A 23461-nucleotide genomic window follows, 5' to 3' on the forward strand; every position below is an offset into this window, starting at 1 on the left:
AATTCACAGATAACAATATTAAGTTTAAATGTAAATGAGCTAAATGGCCCAATTAAAAGACACAGACTGGCAAATTGGAGTCATGATCCATGGGTGTGCTGTATTCAGGAGACCCATCTCATATAAAAAGACACACATAGGCTCAAAATAAAGAGATGGAGGAATATTTACCAAGCAAATGGAAAGCAAAAATAAAAAATAAAAAAGGGGTTGCAATCCTAATCTCTGATAAAACAGACTTTAAACCAACAAAGATCAAAAAACACAAAGAAGGCCATTACGCAATGGTAAAGGGATCAATGCAACAAAAAGAGCTAACTGTCTTAAATAAATATGCACCCAATACAGGAGCACCCAGATTCATAAAGCAAGTTCGTAGAGACTTACAAAGAGACTTAGATTCCCACACAATAATAGTGAGGGACTTTAATACCCCACTGCCAATATTAGACAGGTCAATGGGACAGAAAATTAACAAGGATATTCAGGACTTGAACTCAGCTCTGGGCCAAGTGACCTAAGAGACGTCTACAGAACTCTCCACCCCAAACCAATAGAATATACATTATTCTCAGCACCACATTGCACTTATTCTAAAATTAACCACATAATTGGTAGTAAAACACTCTTCAGCAAATGCAAAAAATAGAAATCATAACAAACAGTCTCTCAGACCACAGTGCAATCAAATTAGAACTCAGGATTAAGAAACTCACTCAAAACCTCACAACTACAGGGAAAGTGAACAACTAGCTCCTGAATGACTGCTGGGTAAATAACGAAATGAAGGCAGAAATAAATAAGTTCTTTGAAACTGATGATAACAAAGACACAACATACCAGAATCTCTGGGACACAGCTAACGCAATGTTTAGAGGGAAATTTATAGCATTAAATGCCTACAGGAAAAAGCATGAAAGATCTAAAATTGACACCCTAATGTCACAATTGAAAGAACTAGAGAAGCAAGAGCAAACAAATTCTAAAGCTAGCAAAAAACAAGAAATGATTAAGATCAGAGCAGAACTGAGGGAGATAAAGACACAAAAAAAATCCTTCAAAATATCAATGAATCCAGGAGCTGGTTTTGAAAAGATTAACAAAATAGATAGGCCACTAGCCAGACTAATAAAAAAGAAAAGAAAGAAGAATCTAATAGACACAATAAAAAATAGTAAAAGGGATATCACCACTGATCCCACAGAAATACAAACTACCATCAGAGAATATTATTAATACTTCTATGCAAATAAACTAGAAAATCTAGAAGAAATTGATAAATTCCTGGACGCATACACTCTCCCAAGACCAAACCAGGAAGAAGTCAAATCTCTGAATAGACCAATAATAAGTTCTAAAATTGAGGCAGTAATTAGTAGCCTACCCACCAAAAAAATTCCGGGACCAAATGGATTCACAGCTAAATTCTACCAGAAGTACAAAGAGGAGCTGGTAGCATTCCTTCTGAAACTATTCCAAACAATAGAAAAAGAGGGACTCCTTCCTTACTCATTTTATGAGGCCAGCATCATCCTAATACCAAAACCTGGGAGAGACGCAACAAAAAAAGAAAATTTCAGGCCAGTATCCCTAATGAACATCAACGTGAAGATCCTCGATAAAATACTAGCAAACCAAATCCAGCAGCACATCAAAAAGCTTATCCACCATGATCAAGTCTGCTTCATCCCTGGGTGGCAAAGGTGGTTCAACGTATGTAAATCAGTAAACATAATCCATCACATAAACAGAACCAACGACAAAAACCACATGATTATCTCAATAGATGCAGAAAAGGCCTTTGATAAAATTCAGCACCCCTTCATGCTAAAAACTCTCAATAAACTAGGTATTGATGGAATGTATCTCAAAATAATAAGAGCTACTTATCATACTGAATGGGCAAAAGCTGGAAGCATTCCCTTTGAAAACAGGCACAAGACAAGGATACTCTTTCTCACCACTCATATTTAACATAGTGTTGGAAGTTCTGGCCAGGGCAATCAGGCAAGGGAAAGAAATAAAGGGCATTCAAATAGGAAGAGAGGAAGTTAAATTGTCCATTTGCAGATGACATGATTGTACATTTGCCGGGCGCGGTGGCTCAAGCCTGTAATCCCAGCACTTTGGGAGGCCGAGGCGGGTGGATCACGAGGTCGAGAGATCGAGACCATCCTGGTCAACATTGTGAAACCCCGTCTCTATTAATACAAAAAAATTAGCTGGGCACGGTGGCGCGTGCCTGTAATCCCAGCTACTCAGGAGGCTGAGGCAGGAGAATTGCCTGAACCCAGGAGGCGGAGGTTGCGGTGAGCCGAGATCGTGCCATTGCACTCCAGCCTGGGTAACAAGAGTGAGACTCCGTCTCAAAAAAAAAAAAAAAAAAAAAAGAAAACCCCATCATGTCAGCCCCAAATCTCCTTAAGCTGATAAGCAACTTCAGCAAAGTTTCAGGATACAAAATCAATGTGCAAAAATCACAAGCATTCCTATGCAACAATAACAGACAAACAGAGAGCCAAATCATGAGTGAACTCCCATTCACAATTGCTACAAAGGGAATAAAATACCTAGGAATAACTTACAAAGGATGTGAAGGACCTCTTCAAGGAGAACTACAAACTACTGTTCAAGGAAATAAGAGAGGACACAGACAAACGGGAAAACATTCCATGCTCATGGATAGGAAGAATCAATATTGTGAAAATGACCATACTGCCCAAAGTAATTTATAGATTCAGTGGTATTCCCATCAAACTACCATTGACTTTCTTCACTGAATTAGAAAAAAGCTACTTTAAATTTCATATGGAACCAAAAAGAGCCTGTATAGCCAAGACAATCCTAAACAAAAAGAACAAAGCTGGTGACATCACACTACCTGACTTCAAACTATACTACAAGGCAAAACAGCGTGGTACTGGTACCAAAACAGATATATACATCAATGGAACAGAACAGAGGCCTAAGAATTATTGCCACACGTCTACTACCATCTGATCTTTGACAAACCTGACCAAAACAAGCAATGGGGAAAGGATTTCCTATTTAATAAATGGTGTTGGGAAAACTGACTAGCCATATGCAGAAAACTGAAACTGGACCCCTTCCTTACACCTTATACAAAAATAAACTCAAGATGGATTGAAGACTTAAATGTAAGACCTAAAACCATAAAAACCCTAGAAGAAAACCTGGGAAGTACCATTCAAGACAGGCATGGGCAAAGACTTCATGACTAAAACACCAAAAGCAATGGCGACAAAAGCCAAAATAGACAAGTGGGATCTAATTAAACTAAAGAGCTTCTGCACAGCAAAATAAACTATCATCAGAGTGAACAGGCAACCTACAGAATGGGAGAAATTTTTTGCAATCTATTCTTCTGACAAAGGGCTAATATCCACTATCTACAAGGAACTTAAACAAATTTACAAGAAAAAAAGTAACCCCATCAAAAAGTGAGTGAAGAATATTAACAGACACTTCTCAAAAGAAGACATTTACGCAGGTAACAAACATGAAAAAAGCTCATCAACGCTCGTCATTAGAGGAATGCAAATCAAAACCACATTGAGATACCATCTCACGCAGGTTAGAATGACGATCATTAAAAATTCAGGAAACAACAGATGCTGGAGAGGATGTGGAGAAATAGGAACTTTTTTACACTGTTGGTGGGAGTGTAAATTAGTTCAACTATTGTGGAAGACAGTGAGGCAATTCCTCAAGGAACCAGAAACACCATTTGACCTAGCAATCCCATTACTGGGTATATACACAAAGGATTATAAATCATTCGACCATAAAGACACATGCACACATATGTTTATTGCAACACTATTCACAATAGCAAAGACTTGGAACCAACCCAAATGCCTATCAATGATAGACTGGATAAAGAAAATGTGGCACTTATCCACCATGGAACACTAAGCAGCCATAAAAAAGGATGAGTTCATGTCCTTTGCAGGGACATGGATGAAGGTGGAAACCATCACTCTCAGCAAACTAACACAGGAACAGAAAACCAGGCACTGCATGTTCTCACTCATAAGTAGGAGTTGAACAATGAGAACACACGGACACAGGGAGGGGAACATCACACACCAGGGCCTGTCGGGGTGTGGGGTGGCTAGGGGAGAGATAGCATTAGAAGAATCCAACATCATTTATTAACTAATGTAGATAATGGGTTGGGGTGCAGCAAACCACCATGGCTAGTGTACACCTATGTAACAAACCTGCATGTTCTGCACATGTGTCCCAGAACTTAAAACAGAATAAAAAGAAAAAAGACTGTGTACTCATTTTTGATTGCCATGATAAATTCAGAAAGAAAAAACATGATAGATGTTAAATTTTACTCAAATAACTGCCCTGGTCATCAGCCCCATTCTATTCTATTACCACAGTGAGTCAGTATTCCTTCTTTCTCACTATGTCTGAGCCTGGATGATTTTAACTGCTTTTCACACAACCTCTTAACGAAACTGTTCTCACCTCCATTGTGAATGAACGTAGATTTCCCTATGGTAAGCAAAAAAAAAAAAAAAAATCACCAAATCTAAGGCAAGATACAGCAATTGAAAAGAAAAGAAACCAACCTAAGAGATCAGAGAAATACTCATCCACACAACAGTTTACTCCAATAAGCAGGGGAAAATCTTTAGAAATCTGTCACGTGTTTATAACGTAGAATTGATGGAACTATAAGAGACATTTATAAGATTTAGTTATTTGATATCAGAAAAGTTCAGATGTGAATGAAACACACAGGAGTCTGCAAAGAAGTGATGACGGGTAGATTGGAGCCTGTACACACACACACACACACACACACACAGACAAACACACACACACACACACAAAAAACCCAAAGAGATAATGAAGACAAGATTGAATTCTCCAGAATTCATCAAGAACCAGACTTGAAATTACACACATATACACACAGACACACAGAGATATAATACAGACATTTCAGAAAAAAATAAAAGAAAGCAGAATGAGTAGAAGAATTAATTAGCACATGATGGAAGATAATTTCTCAGGCTAGAAAGGAAAAGACTAAATTGATCATTGAAGGCTTACTAAACAAATCAAGATGAACAGTAATGGGCCCTGGCCCTGCATGGAAGAAAATTATGCCATCCAGATATTTTAAAACAATACTGCCACTCTCCAGAGATAAGCAAAAAAGAAGAAATTCATATTAGCATCGAGCTTCTGTTCTGTAACACTAGGTAGCAGAAGTTAGTGTTTGAGAGGAAATATTGTACAATAAAATTTCTGTACTCAGCCAAGCTGCCATTCTTGCAAGGCACAGATGCATAGTCTTACATGAGCAGAACCCCAAACATACACCAAGGCGGGCGGGTCACCAGAGGTCAGAAGTTTGAGACAAGCCTGGCCAACATGGTGAAACCCCAACTCTACTAAAATATAAAAATTAGCTGGGTGTGGTGGCGCACGCCTGTAGTCCCAGCTACTTGGGAGGCTGAGGCAGGAGAATTGCTTGACCCGGGAGGTGGAGGTTGCAGTGAGCTGAGGTCATGCCACTGCCCTCCAGCCTGGCACCTGGTGACAGGGCGAGACTGTCTCAAAAAAAGAAAGAAAGAAAGAAAAAAATTTAAAACAAAGACTAAAGCAGATGCTCTAATACGAATATCCATAGCAGCTTTGTTCATCATAGCCAAAAGGTAGAAACAATCCAAGTTTCTATGAGCAGATGAGTGGATAAACAAAATGGAGCTCACACATTCCGTGGAATACTATTCAGCTATACAAAGGAATAGAATTCGTAGGTCATGGTCAAAGTTTAGTGGAGGGCAATTTGGCAATATGTACTGAAAGGCTTACAACCGTGCATAGCCTTTTCCCCAAATCTGCAAATCTCGTCTCTTGTGTAGATGTGAAGATCTGAATCCTCAAGCTGTCTTTGAAGTCAGTGAAGTTCTCGTCTCATTTCTTTTCATGTGTATAAGATCGTGCATTGTAGTGTTTTTGCTAACAGTTGAAATTCCAGACATTAAGGACTTTGTTAGGTAGGTTATGGACTATCCAAGTAATAACCAATATGCAGCCACTAAAAATGGCATTGTAGGGCAATCTGTAATAACTAGAATAATTGTACAATATAGTTCATAAGTATTAAAGAGGGTTATAAAACCATGCACAGTGTGAGTCATTTGGTTTAACAGATGTCTATGAAGATTTAAAGATGTTAAAGTTTTACTCATCCTCTCAGAAAAGGAACTCCATTTGCTTGAGAAACTATTTGGAGAAAAAGTGGGGACTATATGCAGACAGAACAATTCTGGGAAATGGAGAAGTAAGATATTTATTATCCCAGACAGGGAATCTTAGGGAATGAGCCTGGGTTTCAATAAAATAATTTTACAGACATGGGACATCAGGTCAGGAAAAATCACAACATAATTACACTACAACATATTTGTGCCTTAAAATACCCTCCAAAATAAGCTAGGCACAGGAGAACTAATACCACATGATTTTACTTATTTGTGAAATCTAAAACAGTTGAACTCATAGAAGTAGAGAGCAGAAAGCTGGTTACCAGGTACTGAGAGGTGGGATGCTGAGATTTGGTCAAAGCACACAGAGTTTCAGTGAGACCAGAGGAGTAAGTTTTAGAGAACTATTCCACAGCATGGTGACTGTAGTTAATAATAATGTGTATTTCAAGATTGCTGGCCGGGCGCAGTGTCTCATACCTGCAGCACTTGGGAGGCTGAGGCAGCAGAATTGCTTAAGCCTAGGAGTTAGAAACTAGCCTGTGCAACATGGCAAAACCCTGTCTCTACCAAAAAGTGCAAAAACTTAGCCGGGCATGATAGCGCATTACCTGTACTCCCAGCTACTCGGGAGGCTAAGGTGGAAGAATGGCATGAACCCAGGAGGCAGAGGTTGCAGTAAGCCAAGATCACATCACTGCACTCCAGCCTGGGGGACAGAGCCAGAGCCTGTCAAAAAAAAAAAAAAGAAAGAAAAAAGAAAAGAAAAGAACAAGAACAAGAAAATATTGCTTAAAGAGTAGATTTTAAATGTTCTCACCAGAAAAATAAAGTACATGAGAACATGTAAATTAATTTAATCATTTACAACAGAAACATATAGCAAAACACCACATTTTACCCTATAAATATATACAATTATTATTTGTTAATTAAAAATAAAATCAAATTTTAAAAAATATTTCCTGTGTTTTCGCAGCCATACCTAGGCTGGAAACTGCTTCACGTTTTAGCTCTAACACGTTAGCTTAGTCACAGCGAGCACATCAAAGCGACCTCTAGGAGGCCGGAAGTCAGAGGACACCCACGATCCCATGCTCTTAGACAACTTTTAAACGTGTGACAGGAGACAGGCAGAGGAAAACACAGGTAATAATGGGATTATCATCTTCTTTCCTTACTCCAGTGGTTTTCAACTTGTTTATTTGCAGCAATTTTTGAGATTTTTTCTTGGCACACTTGAAAATATTTTACAGCACAACCTATCAGGCTAGCACTAAGCAAAATTCAATCACTACCTAAAACATAAGAGACTCGCTGTGTCTACAAAAACATTGTCATTGCCATAGTCACACAGTTCCCTTTAGCTTTATGTCACTGTTTTGGGAAGAGCTGGTATGTCAATTAAGATTAGATAGATCCAGCTGTAAAAGACAGAAGAAATAAAATAACAGGATCTCAAACATAGATAGTAGTTTGCTTCTCTGTCAGGTTAAAAATCACTAAGGTAGACAGTCCAGGGTTTATACAATGACTCCATAATCCACAGAAACCTGGGTTCCTTCCATTTTGCTACTCTGACCTCCTCAAAATGAGAGTCCGTCTTTTCTCATGATCCAAACTTCAGCCAGTATAGAAGACACAGGGAAGAAGTGAAAGTCAGTTCCTTTAAAGGCACTTTCCAAAAGTTACACAAGACACTCCGCTTACATCCTCTGGCCAGAAGTTAGTAACATGGCTGTACCCGGCTGTAAGGAAAGATGAGAAGCGAAAACTTTATTGCAGGTGGCCAATGGCCCAGTTAAAAATAGAGGCTTCCATTACTAATGAAGGAGAGGAAAGTGGATACTGGGGATGGCACCAGTAGTCTTGACTACAAATGGTCACTGCTCTGATCACATTTCTTACCTAATCAAGTGGAAAACTTCTTAACTCTCGCAGCTGCTGCCTCATGTTTATATGGCATTCCATTTTACCCTGTAATTTTTACTTGGTCAAGGTTAGCTCTGCTGTACACCAGAACACACGAATAGCTTTGCTCAGCATTCTTTGTGACCTTGCTCATAGTAAGATTATAGATACCTAATAAATTTTTTAAAAGACAAAATGTTCTACGTTTTGTGGCCTACTCTGGAAGGTTTTATGGCAAAGTGGGTGAGTATCCCTGCCTTTCACATTTCAAGTGTAGGGGTGTTTAGCTGCCTTCTCTGGCTCTCATTCACTGACTCTTCTAGGTAAATCCACCATTCTTTCCTTTATGCAAGAGATTATCTGAGCACCCAAAGCTTGAAAGTCGCTAAGCTAGGTGCTACAGTGTTATGTATTTCAGTGAGACATCTTCCCTGCTTAATCCAGGAGCTTATCATTTCCTTGCTGGACGTACACATGGATAAAATAACTGCGAAGTTTCTTAACAACTTAAGTACAAACATGTCCCATGTCACATAAGGGAAATATCTCATTCAGTTGTGAGGGACTAGGAATAAAAATGAATTGGGAGGTTAAAATGTAAGCTTGTCCTTAAAAAGAAAGAACTACTTTGCAGATGGAGATGGGGTTTCTTCCTTCTGAGGTCTGCAGATGTAATTTGCATGGTGTAATTTGTCCTGTAATGTCTAATGTCTACCTGCTATTATTTTCTAAATGGTGAGTTAAATGGGAAATATGTGTAGAGTATAATTATTTTTTATCCTTTGCTTTAGGTTTCGACTCATTGGTTCCCCATCCACTACTTGTCTCGTCTCAGGCAATAATGTCGCATGGGATAAGGAGGCACCTATTTGTGAGAGTAAGTTGAAATATTTTTCCCCACAAATTCCTCCATGTGATCCTGACTTGCCCCTGGAGTATGAAGACTATATCTAATCCTTGCACAAAGTAGTCTCTCAGATATTTGAAAATACGAGTCAGATGCTTCATGGTCTTCCTGGCTTTTCTTTATGTTAAAAGGTGATTTATCTGACACTATGGGCTTGAACCCAGGCAAATAGCCCTACTTTCCTATTGTAATAGTAAATCTTTCCAGTATAGAGAGTGTTGTCCTTAATGAGTAAATTTTAAAGGCATTAGACAAAATTAGATCTGTCTTTGCCAACTCTTACTATCGAGTTACAATTCCAGAAAGTAGGCTACTCACTTTCTTGTTATTCTAATCCAAATAATAAAAAGAATTCTTCTTACAGTTCTTAGCAATTTTCCTAAGTCTCTGATTATTTTGAGTTCTAATCCTCCTTCATTTCTTTCAAAGGATTATAAATCATTCTATTATAAAGACACATGCACACATATGTTTATTGAGGCACTGTTCACAATAGCAGAGCCTTGGAACCAACCCAAATGCCCATCAACGATAGACTGGAAAAAGAAAATGTGGCACATACACACCACAAAATACTATGCAGCCATAAAAAAGACGAGTTCATGTCCTTTCCAGGGACATGAATGAAACCGGAAACCATCATTCTCATCAAACTGACACAAGAACAGAAAACCAGGCTCATGTCTTTAGTTGTATTTGTTCTTGGTTAGCTGACCCTCCATTTTTCCCATAAGTATTTTTTAATGAATCTCCAAAACTTTGAGAACATGGAAGAATGATTGCAAATTGGCAAAGTGTTACAGCTGTGAAGAAATCAGCATCGCACACAGAGTCGATGGCAGCAAAAGTAGGCACAGACTTCCAGAAGGCTAATGGCCAGTATAAACAAAGTCCTGATGATAAATACCCTCTGACCCAAAATTCCATTTCCCAGAATTTATCCCAAGAAAATAATCATGAAATATTCCCATGATTTTGGTCCAGAGATACTCAATGCAATATTTGTGATAGTGGAAAAACAACCTGAATGTTCAGCATGGTTTGAAAATAGATAATAGAAGAAATAAGGTGTATTTTAATGGCTGTAAGTTTTTAAGAAAGGTAAAAAAGTGCACCATGAGGAGTTAAAGGTTGTGATGCCTCATCCAAGTGGGAATAGATAGTCTATCTATATAGCTACGTGAATGATTATTATTTAGCCACCAAAAATGGTATTATAGAAAATATATCCATTCACACATGTGCATGTATCCACATATGTATCTAAGAGTATATATATTAAATTATTACAAATAGTTATCTTTGAACCATTTTCATTTTCTTCCTTCTGTTTGTCCATATTTTATAAACTTGGTACAATGAATGTGTTCATTGTATTCACAAATATTCCTCCCCTCAAAAAATAACATTGACTTCTAAAGATTAAGTGAATGAGAATGTAAGTTGCCTCCTATACCTACCAAGAACTTAAAATTCTATGAAATAATTCAAATTATCCAAGAATTATCAGTTTACTATGCGAAGTTTTCTAAGCATGGCACCTTTTGTAGGGGGTTATCTTTTATAAAAAATACTTCCACTTCTACTTTTATAGGTCAGTAATTATTTAAATAAGTCAGTAGTGGTTATGAGTGTATGTGTGTGTAGTCACTTAGCCGATATGTCAATATTATTATCTTATGATAGAACACAGTATTCGTTTATCACTTTATTGCCCATAAATCCGTCATTATTTCATTTTTTCATGCTTTATCTTTTGTATTTCCTTTTCTCTCTTTTTCTTGATAAATAATGCCAGAAGCGGTAATATTTAACCCGCAAAGAGGTTATTTTAATAACCTATAGGAAAAATAGTCCAGCAGTAGATAAGTACCTTAACAATCTGTGAAAAAAATCACATGTATCATCCACTTAAAATTATAAATATGTAAAACATAAAAAATACATGGATTTTTATGTTCAATATTTATTATGAGCAGAACCCATATCACACACACCTAAATTTCAACTAGGTAAAAATGTCTGATTATTAGCAAATACTTTAAGAAAATAACAGTATCATGATTCCATTTAGAAAATCATTGAATTAGTTGCATTTGGTATTTAAATACATAGTAAAATAATTCGTAATTTTAAAAAAAGCTGTTTTACCACACTCTTCCTTCTCTCAGTTATATCTTGTGAGCCACCTCCAACCATATCCAACGGAGACTTCTACAGCAACAGTGGAACTTCTTTTCACAATGGAACAGTGGTAACTTACCAGTGCCACACTGGACCAGATGGAGAACAGCTGTTTGAGCTCGTGGGAGAACGGTCAATATACTGCACCAGCAAAGATGATCAAGTTGGTGTTTGGAACAGCCCTCCACCTCAGTGTATTTCTATTAATAAATGCACAGCTCCAGAAGTTGAAAATGGAATTAGAGTGACAGGAAATAGGAATTTTTATTTCCTCAATGAGATCGTGAGATTCAGATGTCAGCCCGGGTTTGTCATGGTAGGGTTCCACATTGTGCAGTGCCAGACCAACAACAGATGGGGACCCAAGCTGCCACACTGCTCCAGGGGTGAGTGTGACCCATAAAGGCTTTGCTGGGTGTGAGGGTACCTTTAGATGATAGGAGTTGTTGAAATTAAGGAAATGTGTAAGAACTATGAAATTGGCATAAACACTCTAAACATAATAGTAGCTTCACTGTTATCTCTGTTAATAATTGTCTCAAAGTAATTGTCTGAAAGCTTATTCTTTCTTTCATTTATAGTAGCCATATTTTATATGCATTTAAAAATTTAATATTGACAGCAAATATATGAGGTAGCTACTATTTGTATCCCCATTTTACTTCGAGAGAACTGACTCTTAGTAATGTTAAAACACTTTTCCAAGGCTCTGACTCCAGAGCCTAATGATAATCTATGGTCAAATGTATAATGAACAATAATGTGTAATAGTGATGATAATATCTCTGTCCCTGGAGTGTGGCAATAGGCAAGTGAGCCATGAGGACCAAAATGAGAGCATCAAATCAAAAAGGCCTTGGACTTCAATTCTTTCACGTTGTAACTGAAAAGACTAAAGCTCAGAAAAAGCGCTTTGCTCAAATCCAAGCACGTATATATATTATATATATATTTGATAAATACTCATTTTTCTTTAATTATATATGGTTCAGATTGAGGCTCAAATGCATTCCTTGGGGTTTTCTTGATTGTTTGTTTGTTTGTTTTTCAGAGACAACTGTACTCCAGCTCTGTTTCCCAGGCTACGTACAGTTGTACAATCATATTTACCAAAGCCTGTAACTCCTGGGCTCATGTAATCCTCCTGCCTCAGTCTCCCAGGTAGCTGGAACTACAGGTGCACACAGCCACACCTGGTTAATTTTTATTTATTTTTAGATAGTCTTGCTATGTTGCCCAGGCTGATCTTGAGCTCCTGTCCTCAAGCAGTGCTCCTGCCTCAGCCTCCCAAAGTACTGGGATTGCAGGCCCGAGCCACCATGCCTGGTTTCAAATGCATTCTGATGCCCTGAGAACACACCAATTGTGCTGTGCATGGAGGCGGCCAAAATTTGGGTCAAAATGTGTTCTAAGGAATACGTTCTCTCACCAAAAAGTCTGTAGCATTTTTTTTCTTTGGAGGGATTGTTCTTTGTTTATTTTTAATTTATTAATTTTTAGTATTTGAGTACATAGTAGGTGTATATATTTATGGGGTACATTAAATGTTTTGATACAGGTATGCAATGTAAAAATAATCGTGGAGAATGAGTTATCCATGCCCTTAAGCATTATCCTTTGTGTTAACAAATAATCCAATCACACACTTTTATTCTCAAATGTACAATTAAGTTATTACTAACTATAGTCATCCTGTTGTGCTATCAAATACTAGGTCTTATTCATTCTTTCTTTTTTTTTGTACCCACTAACTGTTCCCACCTTCCCCTGCCCTGGGGGATTTTGTTCTTGACGTCCCCTCTTTCCTTAGTTGAAAAGACTGGCTTAACATGGAGTGGGAAGAATTAGGACAAGTCTACAGAGACAGAAAGAAAGCTAACAGTTCAACCTTGTGCTGACTGAAAGAGGGCAGAGAGGGAAAATGAAGACTAGGTGAAGGGGTCTGCTAGATGAGACCTTGGCAATGGTACTCCTTGCAGTTGCCTTATCGATGAGCTTGAAAGACACCTCTCAATGAAGCGGAAGAGTGGCCAAGCCACCTGCACTCACGACTCTGTGCTGCATAACCAGTATTGAAAGCAAGAGGAATATGCTACCTTGTAGTCTTAGGAACATGTTTCAGTAGAAAAAACACAGACAAGGTGTTGGAGAGACCTTGATTCTAGGCACAGCTCTGCTTGGTATCCTTAGTTTCCTTGTTAGTGAAACGTGACTACTGAACTACCAACGTTCCCTTTTAATATCTGCACTCTGCAATGACGATTTTTACGCTCTCTGGCAAGCATAAGATCTAGCAAAAGAAATTTCCCCATAACTAACAAGTACTCCGGAATTGTCCTTTCCACAGTGTGTGAGCCACCTCCAAAAATCCTGCATGGTGAGCATACCCCAAGTGATCAGGACAACTTTTCACCTGGCCAGGAAGTGTTCTACAGCTGTGAGTCTGGCTACGACCTCAGAGGAGCTGCTTCTCTGCACTGCACACCCCAGGGAGACTGGAGCCCTGAAGCTCCCAGATGTGCAGGTGCCTCGACTCTCTGGCTTCCAGTTTGCTCTCTGTACCCCTCACATGCAGGTCTTACTCATGTTTTTTTCCTTTTTTTTTCTAGTGAAATCCTGTGATGACTTCCTGGGCCAACTCCCTCATGGCCGTGTGCTGTTTCCACTTAATTTCCAGCTTGGAGCAAAGGTGTCCTTTGCTTGTGATGAAGGGTGAGTGTGACCCAGAGTTGAGATCAAGGACTCAGTGTGGGGAATGACTCTTCTGAGTTCAGGGGTTAATCCAAAAAAGGAGCTGACCTAGTAGATAAGAATTACCCAGAGAGATTAATTTATGGAAGGGTAGTTTTGAAATAAGGGTAGGAAGTAAGTGGCATCACTTTCAGAAGACGACAAGAAATGGCACATACAGCTCCATATCAGTTACAAACCTAAATACAGTCACTGAACTTGAGTACATGGTTGGAACTTGACATGAATGGGTACATATTTATTTGGAGGCAAAAGAATATAATTTTATAAAAGTTATGCTAGAAAAAAATTGATGAGTAAGACAAAAAATTGGTTGCCCCATAATAAGGCAAAGGTTGTTTTAGGAAGCTTAAAGCCAGTCGATACTGGAATCTGTAATAGCGTATGGATAAGTATGTTTTAATCCAATTACATATCTTCATGTCAGGAATGGCCAGTGTAATTGTTTTGATGCAGGACTTTTCTCAGTCATTTTGCCAGCCAGTGACCTCCAACCAATAATGCCCCGATCAGGCCTTGCTTGACCTGGGCTCACTGCAGGAGACATCACATCTACTCGACCCACCATGCCACGCCTGGCTTGTGCTCTGACCCGGATGGCATGGCTGCCACAACTGCATGATCAGCCCCTTGTGGGAGGGGGTGTGTGAGTGAGCGAGTGTGGGGTCTGGCTGGCTACCCTAAGCAACGGCACAGGAGTGGGCTTCCTGTGGGTTTTGCAGCTGGACCAGGCATGTCACACTGAAGGGAACATGGTAGTGCCCAAACAGGTGTGCCCATGACTGCAAAGCCCCAGAGAGGGTGCTACAGCATGCTAATAGCTCTTAGCATTTGATAATGCCTGCAGCCCAACAGATGTTGGTGTGTTAACAGCTCTGTCAGTCCCATGACCCTGCTCAGGCCTGCATCTCCAGGGTGGGCTTGGCCCACTGCTGCTTCCTGTCACATGGAGCAGCTGCCCTCCTCTAGCAGAGGGTGGAAGGTCACTGTGTTACAGCCTTCTTTGTAACTGCATTTGGTGGGTCCTGAGTTCTTGTCCCGCATCCAAGAAGAATAAGGTTATGCTGACAAAGGGTGAGGAGGGTGGAGAATAACGTTGTTATTGAGCAACAAAACAACTTCTCAGTGGAGAAGAGACACAAGGGTGTTCCCCCGGATGAAGTCAGGGAATCTCTCTCTCAGTGTGGCTGGTTCTGGGGCTTTTATGGATTCAGAACGGGGAGTGTGTACTGGTTGGTTTGTGAATATGCAAAAAAGGCTACAACAAAGCCACCACTCAAAGGTGGGCACGACAGTGTAAAAAACGATTTAGAGAAGGGCAGGTATATGATGGGTGGGATCAATCAGAGGAAAGCATGCTAAATGGGAAGAGAGGTTCTCCATCCAGTCCATGGGTTTACCTGGAACTTGTAGGTAGGCTTTAAACTGTCTTCAGCTTGAAGGCCAAGTTTCGCTGTGGACCTGCCCCTATCTGCCTCGGATTTGTCTGCCTCCTGCTTGTATCAGTTTCAAGTGGTACTATTAGTTGTTTATGTGTATCCATTACTCTTTTTGGTGTGCCCTATGAGTCTGAGGCTAGATTGGATAATTAAGCAGTTAATTTTAATGATTTCCAAGGAATCTTTGGCATTTACAAAGTCCATCACCCACTAATGATTTCCAATTTCAGAATGATTTCAGATTTCAGAAGGGAAGCGGGATTCAATAATAAGTTGGGCATTTTGGGGTGGAAAAGACTCTTTCCCTGATCCTTCTTTATTTCTTAAAGCATGTGGTTCAGCATGCTTCTATGAGCCTCCTCTGCCTTGTTACAGTTGTCATGGCAAGAAGAACAATGCCCGTTCTCCTTCTAGATGTTCCTTGCTTTGCTTACCAAATCAAGAGCTGTTCTGCCTCACGACCAACTAAGGAGAATAAGTGGGATGTCAGAGAGCCATCAGTGAAAGATGACACCTGAAGGTTATGGCTCTTGTGCACATGGAGAAGTCTGGTTCATGCATTCTGTAGGTGATGCTGGGCTATGAAGTTTATATGGCAATAATGAACATCAGCTCTAATTGCTTTGCCAGTCACAGGGTACCATGATTCTTTAGAATAAATTGGCCTTTGAGTTTCTGCCAGCTACTGAAGAATTCAGATCCCTAATGAACTGAGACTTTTAGCTGGGCCTGAACCGAAGAACCAAGCGCTAGTCAAGGAGGAAATGGTAGTGAGGAAACTGAGCGTCTCTGAGTGAAGAAATCAAGGGAGAGATGGGAACTGCTCACACATTTGCTACCACTTTTTTTTCTTTTAGGTTCCGATTAAAAGGCAGGTCTGCTAGTCATTGTGTTTTGGCTGGAATGAAAGCCCTTTGGAATAGCAGTGTTCCAGTGTGCGAACGTGAGTAGGAAGAACAACTGTGCAGTTTGGACAGCTCTCCTTATTTTTGTTTTCCAGTGTGTTATTCTGCATGGAATCACCTGTTGTCTGAATGTTGCTTAACTAAATCACTGATAAAAATACTTCTTTGTTGGAAGAATTTCAAGAAAGTCCTTGTAGGTCTTCTGTGACACGTGTTTTTGTTAACAATCTGTAAATCACTTAGTTTAATGACAGTGTTTAATTTTATGGGGAATGTGTGGCAAGAAACTAGATGACATAAAGGTGCAGCAAGTTTTATTCAGTCGTTTATATTTCAGTTTCCTTATCAAGGAGTAATCTTTTTTTCCTTTGAGACAAGAGTTACCCAGGACAGAATGCAGTGGTGCAGTCATAGCTCACTGCAGCCTCAACTTCCTGGACTCAAGAAATCCTCCCACCTCAGTCTCTCAGTAGTTGGGACTACAGGCGCACGGCACCACGCCTGGCTATTTTTTGTACTTTTTGTAGAGATAGAGTCTTGTCATATTGTCCAGGCTGGTCTCAAACTCCTGGGATCAAGCTATCCTCCCACTTTGCGGCCTCCCAAAGTGCTAGAATTACAAGTGTGAGCCACCATGCCCAGCCAAATTTTGATGTTCTTTTATCTTCTCATACATCGTAAACAATTTGGTCAGCCTGTTATTTAGCCTGCAGTATTTAATGACATAGGGCTTCCCATTTGCCAGGACTTTCCATGTGTAGAAAAAGCAATGAACAGTGAATGAATAGTGAAGATGCCTCCCGACTTTCCTGGAGTGTATTTCTTGTTGGGAAGCAGACTGTGAACAAGAAAATAAATAAGTAAACAAAATTCTACAAATTATAACATATAAAATGTTAAATAGGGATATGTTATAGAGAAAATAAAACAGAGTTATATGATAAGTTAGTATGGTGGAAGGGCTAGGAGAATGCATCAGTGTCTGGCATGATGAGATGTCCTACGTTTCCAAACCATGTGCTTAAATTAAATATGCCAAAATTATAATATATAAAATGATAGTTAAATAGGGGTATGTTGTAGAGAAGATAAAACAGAGTTATATGGTAAATTAGTATGGTGGAAGGAGCTAGGATGATGAATCAGTGTCTGAAATGAAGAGGTGTCCTAAGTTTCCAAACCATCCGCTTAAATAAAAAATGCCAAAATTCAGAAATTGGTAGATAAAAGTATGTTTTATATACCAAGACATTACTGATTTATCCTATTCTGTCTACTACAGCAAGGCAAGAATTGTTTAAACCTTTTTTTCCTGATGATTGAAAAATGTTTATTTTAATTTGTATTGTTAAAATAACTTATAGAAATTAATTTGGATACCTTATGGGGAGTATTATGGTGAAGAACATTCAATACCTGAGGAAACTCAAGTATTCAATAAACTCAACCTTACAGAGACTCACGGAGCTGAAAATAAATATATAAATAAACTTAGGAAAAACACAAACAAGCAAAATTCAAGCATGAGAATTTAATCATTGTTTGATGTACTAAGTCTTTTATACACACATAATTCTGATATACTTGGGCATCTCTTCCTAAATTCATTTAGAAGCATTCAGTTGATTTTAGGGAAGGAACTGTTCTAAGCAGACTAAAAGGAGGAAGAAATGATGGCTAAAAATTTGGAAGAAAGAAAAAAAAAGTCCCTTTGCCACCATTTAATCTTGGTAAAAAGAGCCTTACCAGTGTAGTCTGATGACACCACTGGATAGTTGGTATTGGTACTAATGATAATGGTCTTGATCACCAAGAAACATTTACATTGCTAACGATGATACTGCATGTTTATTAAAGTTCATAGATTTCCTTGGAACTCATGGTCTCTGATGGCCCAAACTTTGTCTGTCTTTGACCTCATTGTCAACCCAAGAATCTCTCTATGCCTGATTTAAAGTAGGCAACCAAATGGGTGTGGTTAAAAATAGAAATAATTACTTTCCAAATTCATTATGAATGTAGCTACCTGGTTGGTCAAGGAACACCATTTTTGGGCTTTTGCAAGAAACTGTAATTTAGGTCTCCCATCAGTTAGTTCCTTCTCAACAAAAGCCTTACAGATTTACATTTCATCCACCTTAGTTATATTCTTTCTAAAAGAAAAACAATTTATTCAGAGCACAGTCACAGGTCACTATGATTTCAGTCACCTTATTTGAAACTCTAATAGAACTTAAAGCTCTTGTTTCCTTTCTAGAAATATTTTGTCCAAATCCTCCAACTATCCTCAATGGGACACATACAGGAACTCCCCTTGGAGATATTCCTTATGGAAAAGAAGTATCTTACACATGCGACCCACACCCAGACAGAGGGATGACCTTCGACCTCATTGGGAAGAGCACCATCCGCTGCACAAGTGACCCTCAAGGGAATGGGGTTTGGAGCAGCCCCGCCCCTCGCTGTGAACTTTCTGCTCCTGCTGGTCAGTATCTGCTTCCACATATCCTAAATGGGTTCAGAATATCTAGGTGACAACTTTCATATTTCTATTGAGACAGTCATTTTTGCTTGTGAAAATGGTTTTGCTATGACTGTCAGAGACAAAACTACATCCCAAGTGAGTGAGAAATGGGTCCTAGATAGGCGCACTGTGTCTCAATTGTTGGTATTCTGATGGCCCTTCGTGTGGGGTGAGGAGTGAGGGATGGTAAGGAGAGAAGGGGGTGGACAGTGAAGAGAATTGGTAAGGTCCACATTTTGCAGAGAATATTTTCAAAGTACTGAAAACAAATGCTAAAGAAAATACTCTTTGATTCCTCCTCTGCTACTATGAGTTGTCTGTATCCTGGATAGATGGATGTGCTGCACAAAAACTATATGATGATGATGTAATTTACTTCAGAACTGATAACACTATAAAGTAATTTAAGAAACTCAGATGTAGGGATTTATACTTTTTATGTTGTTTCCAAGTGTTTGTTCAAGGCACTGACTCCTTCACCTCACCATTAAAAAAGGGAACTCAGGAGGCCCTGCAGAAGCAGAGTTTAAGATTGCACTCTTAGCCTCCATAGCTCCTTTCTTTAATATATTAGTCTAGCTTTAAATGACAGTACCTGACAATCGTAGGCGCATTTGTGGCTGTGACTGCCCGCACCAGCTCCATCCTCCTGTAAGGACAGAACAGCACTGAATCAGTAGCTTGTCAATCCCTGTGTACTCCCCCATCTGACACAGTTTGCAGGTAGACACTGTAGAGGATACTGTTTAAATGCCTTGAGGTTGAGGTTTAGAGAAACCATCTTTCACTGATCAAATAAGAGTGAGGGGCTTATGACTTGGTTGGCTCAGGTCTTCATGTACCTCTAATAGACAGAGATATTATTGGATGTGTTGATGTGTTCATATATCTGTTTAACTGAGTGTTTTTCCTCGTGTTTGTGTGGGAACTTGTTTAGCCTGCCCACATCTACCCAAGATCCAAAACGGGCATTACATTGGAGGACACGTACCTCCATATCTACCTGGTATGATAATCAACTACATTTGTGACCCTGGCTACCTGTTAGTGGGAAAGGCCTTCATTTTCTGTACAGACCAGGGAACCTGGAGCCAACTGGATCATTATTGCAAAGGTGACTCATTTCTCAATATTTCTTATTCTTGCTGGGTTATATGGAAAATTGATGCATGAGGCTTGTAGGGCTGAGAGACCATTGAAATCGTTATAATGAAAAGGGTGATATTTTGTCTTCTTGGCAGCTTTCATTTCATCTTATTAACTGTCTTCTTTGCATGGCCGATAGCAGTGTTTCTCCATCCAGAGCATTAGCAAAATCAGCTGGAAACGTTGTTAGAAAGACAGATCCTCAAACTCCGTTCCATGGACTCTGATTCTGTTTTGAAGTGGGGTCAAAAGTCTGTTTTTAACAAACTCATCAGAATGTTCTGACACAGAAAGACCACAGACCACACTTTAAGAAACACCACTTTGCCTTCTTGGTTTGTATAGAGGAAAAAAACATTGTAGGCTAATTTTGAGACTATTACAACTGAAAAGAAGTATGTGCTTGAAGATGAAGGACATACTGATGGCTGGGCAGAAAAAGAAAGTAAAACAAATAATGAGTTAAATGAACTAAAGCAAATTAATCAGAAAGATGTATTTTAAATTCAGGCCAGGCACAGTGGTTCAGGCTTGTAATCCCAGCACTTTGGGATGCCAAAGTGGTCAGATCACCTTAGGTCAGAAATTTGAGACCAGCCTGGACAACATGGTGAAACCCCATCTCCACCAAAATACAAAAATTATCTGGGTGTGGTGGTGCACGCATGTAGTCCCAGCTACTCGGGAGGCTGAAGCAGGAGAATTGCCTGGACCCAGGAGGTAGAGGTTGCAGTGAGCCGAGATAGTACCACTGCGTTCCTACCTGGGTGACAGAGCGAGAAAAAGAAAGAAAGGTGGGGAGGGGAGGGGTATTTTAAATTCAGAATCATGATTTACTAACTTCTTTGTTCTATGTGCAGAAATGGGCCAGAATAATGCATTTAATAACGAGCCGAGTACCAGTATTTGTTGTGAAGCTAGAGAGAGTTAACATGGTACTCCCCTTTCCTTACGGAGTGACCCTAGCGGCTCCAGGCCTAGAACACAGTTAGCTTAATTCCTAATCTTACCACAGCTTTCCAGTTGCAGAGCTGTCAATCAAAAGTAGATGCACAGTACATTTCGTAGTCTCTTACTTTACATTAAGAAATCGGAGTCAGAAAATGTTAAATCATAAGTTTTTTGGAGGAGTAAGATTGGTAATTCCTGATTAAAACTATGCTTCCTCTTGGCCAAGGCAAAATGGGTTTTGGAGTCATAGAGCCTTCTATCCTGGTAGATAAAACCAACAATCAACAATAAAATATCAATTTCCTTATGATTTGTCTCATTTCAGAGGTAAACTGTAGCTTCCCACAGTTTATGAATGGAATCCTGAAGAAGTTAGAAATGAGAAAAGTATATCACTATGGAGATTATGTAACTTTGGAGTGTGAAGATGGGTATACTCTGGAAGGCAGTCCCCGGAGCCAGTGCCAGGCGGATGACAGATGGGACCCTCCTCTGGCCATATGTACCCCTCGTAAGTGCAAGTGCAAGGAATGCGGGCCCTTCCCGGTCATGTTTACTTCCCGGTCATGGTTCCCCGGTCATGGTCACGGTTAACTTGATCCATATTGGCATCAAGTGTGGTGTGATATTTACGGTGTATGCTACGAGCTAAGGAGTACAATACATGCATCCACCTCTTCCAAAAATCCCCTAGTGAGAGTAAGGCCAGACTTTCTCTTCTCACACTTCTCACTCCAGCCTCTGCACCTTTTTTGTCTATGTCACTCTGTGGTTGCATGAGCCACACAGGAATGATTTATTTACAGGCTATGAGCCTTAAAAGAAAGGTTTTCAGCATGAGTTAGGGAGCACCTTCCAAACTGCGGAGAGCAGCCGGCCTGTCTCTCACACCACTGTAGGCGACAAGTTTTTAAGCTAGCACCGCTGGATAGGGCAGATTTAGAAATCCTGTATCATTGAGCTCTGTAGCATGTGTCATTGAGCCCTCTGCTGGCAACTGGAGGGTACTGTAAGATAGAAAATTCTACCCAGATCAAGCAACAGATGAGCAAAATTAATAATGAATAGCCTTTCTTAATCTAAGTTAGTGCTATACTTTCTCCTCTCCCCTCTCTTATGACTCTTCTAATATATGGTTCTACACCAAGATTGTTCGAGATCCATTTTTACAATTAATCCTGTAAATGTGCTAACCAATATGACTCACAGATAATATTTCTCAATTATCAGCTTGACATTCCCTTAAAATCAAATTATATTCACTTTTTTGGCAAAAAATCTCACTGGATACCTTACTAACTGGATTTAGAGTATTCTGAAGATCTGGCTGGGACTGACAGAAAATTCAGGTAGTTGGGGAACTAACCCTATCAAATATTAGAACAAAACATAAGCCAATGATACAGAAGTTACTTGGCACCAGTACAAGAAGAAACATGGAGACAAGTGGGACAAAACTGATATTAATAAAACAAAGGGGCAGGGGATGGTGGCGCATGCCTGTAATCCCAGCACTTTGGGAGGCTGAGGCGGGTGGATCACCTGAGGTCAGGAACTCGAGACCGACCTGGCCAACACTGGTGAAACCCCTTTCTACTAAAAAAATACAAAAACTAGCCAGGCATGGTGATAGGCGCCTGCAATCCTCTCAGCCACTCGGGAGGCTGAGGCAGGAAAATCGCTTCAACGGAGGAAGTAGAGGTTGCAGTGAGCCAAGATTGTGGCATTGCACTTGAGTCTGGGCAACAAGAACGAAACATTGTTTTTTAATTGTCAATTAAATTAACAACAAAAAGGTTTTTAGGCGAACACCCAATAAAAAGCAAGGATGTGATGTAACGGATATTGTTGTATGTTGAAGGTGCTACTGTAAATTTGCAAAAACCCTGATGAAAAACAATTATGCAATGTATGTGGACAATAATTACTCCTGCCAGTCAGCCCCCCTAGAAATCTAATCTAAGGAAATGCTATATAATATAAAAATATTTTGTGCATTTTCTTAAGGGTTTCATGGGAAACTAGAAGCAACTGAAATGCACAATGGAAGTCACTGAATACACTCTGATGCATCTACTAGATTACACTACTTTGCCTTTGTTGCAACTTATTTTTCTACTGTATAATTATCTGAAAACACACATATGAGAAAATGTACCAAACAGAATGTATGAAAACATTTTTTGGGTACTAGGATTTGGGGTGACTTTTTTTCTTTAGTTCTGTATTATACATTTTCTTCTGTAATTGTATTAATTTTTTAAAAGACTTCTCTGAGTGCAGAAGGTAAACTGAGAGTATGTGAATGAAACCAATGGCTTTTTGCATTAAAAAAAATATTAGACTGAGTGCTGAAGAAAAATCAGGATGACTTGTCACAGGCTGAGAGGCCTGTTCAATCATGCTGCATGCCAGAGTGACGTTTCTGTGGCTTTTGTCTTCCTTTTAGGTGCACATAATGCTCTCATAGCTGGTAAGTTTTATAA

At 39.4% G+C, this 23461-nt stretch overlaps 1 protein-coding gene across 1 annotated transcript in view; it reads left to right on the forward strand.

Annotated features, from left to right (window-relative positions):
- LOC105721912 (complement receptor type 1) overlaps positions 1 to 23461 on the forward strand; it is a 168073-nt gene that overhangs the window by 30589 nt on the left and 114023 nt on the right. The window contains exons 11-13 of the mRNA XM_064360317.1: positions 13869 to 13971; positions 16307 to 16392; positions 18612 to 18818. Coding sequence (XP_064216387.1) covers positions 13869 to 13971; positions 16307 to 16392; positions 18612 to 18818 — 396 coding nt within the window. The remainder of the gene's footprint in view (positions 1 to 13868; positions 13972 to 16306; positions 16393 to 18611; positions 18819 to 23461) is intronic.

This window comes from Aotus nancymaae, unplaced genomic scaffold (genome assembly GCF_030222135.1).
Source record: "Aotus nancymaae isolate 86718 unplaced genomic scaffold, 86718_ANA_hifiasm-v0.15.2.pri h1tg000039l, whole genome shotgun sequence".
NCBI lineage: Eukaryota > Metazoa > Chordata > Mammalia > Primates > Aotidae > Aotus > Aotus nancymaae.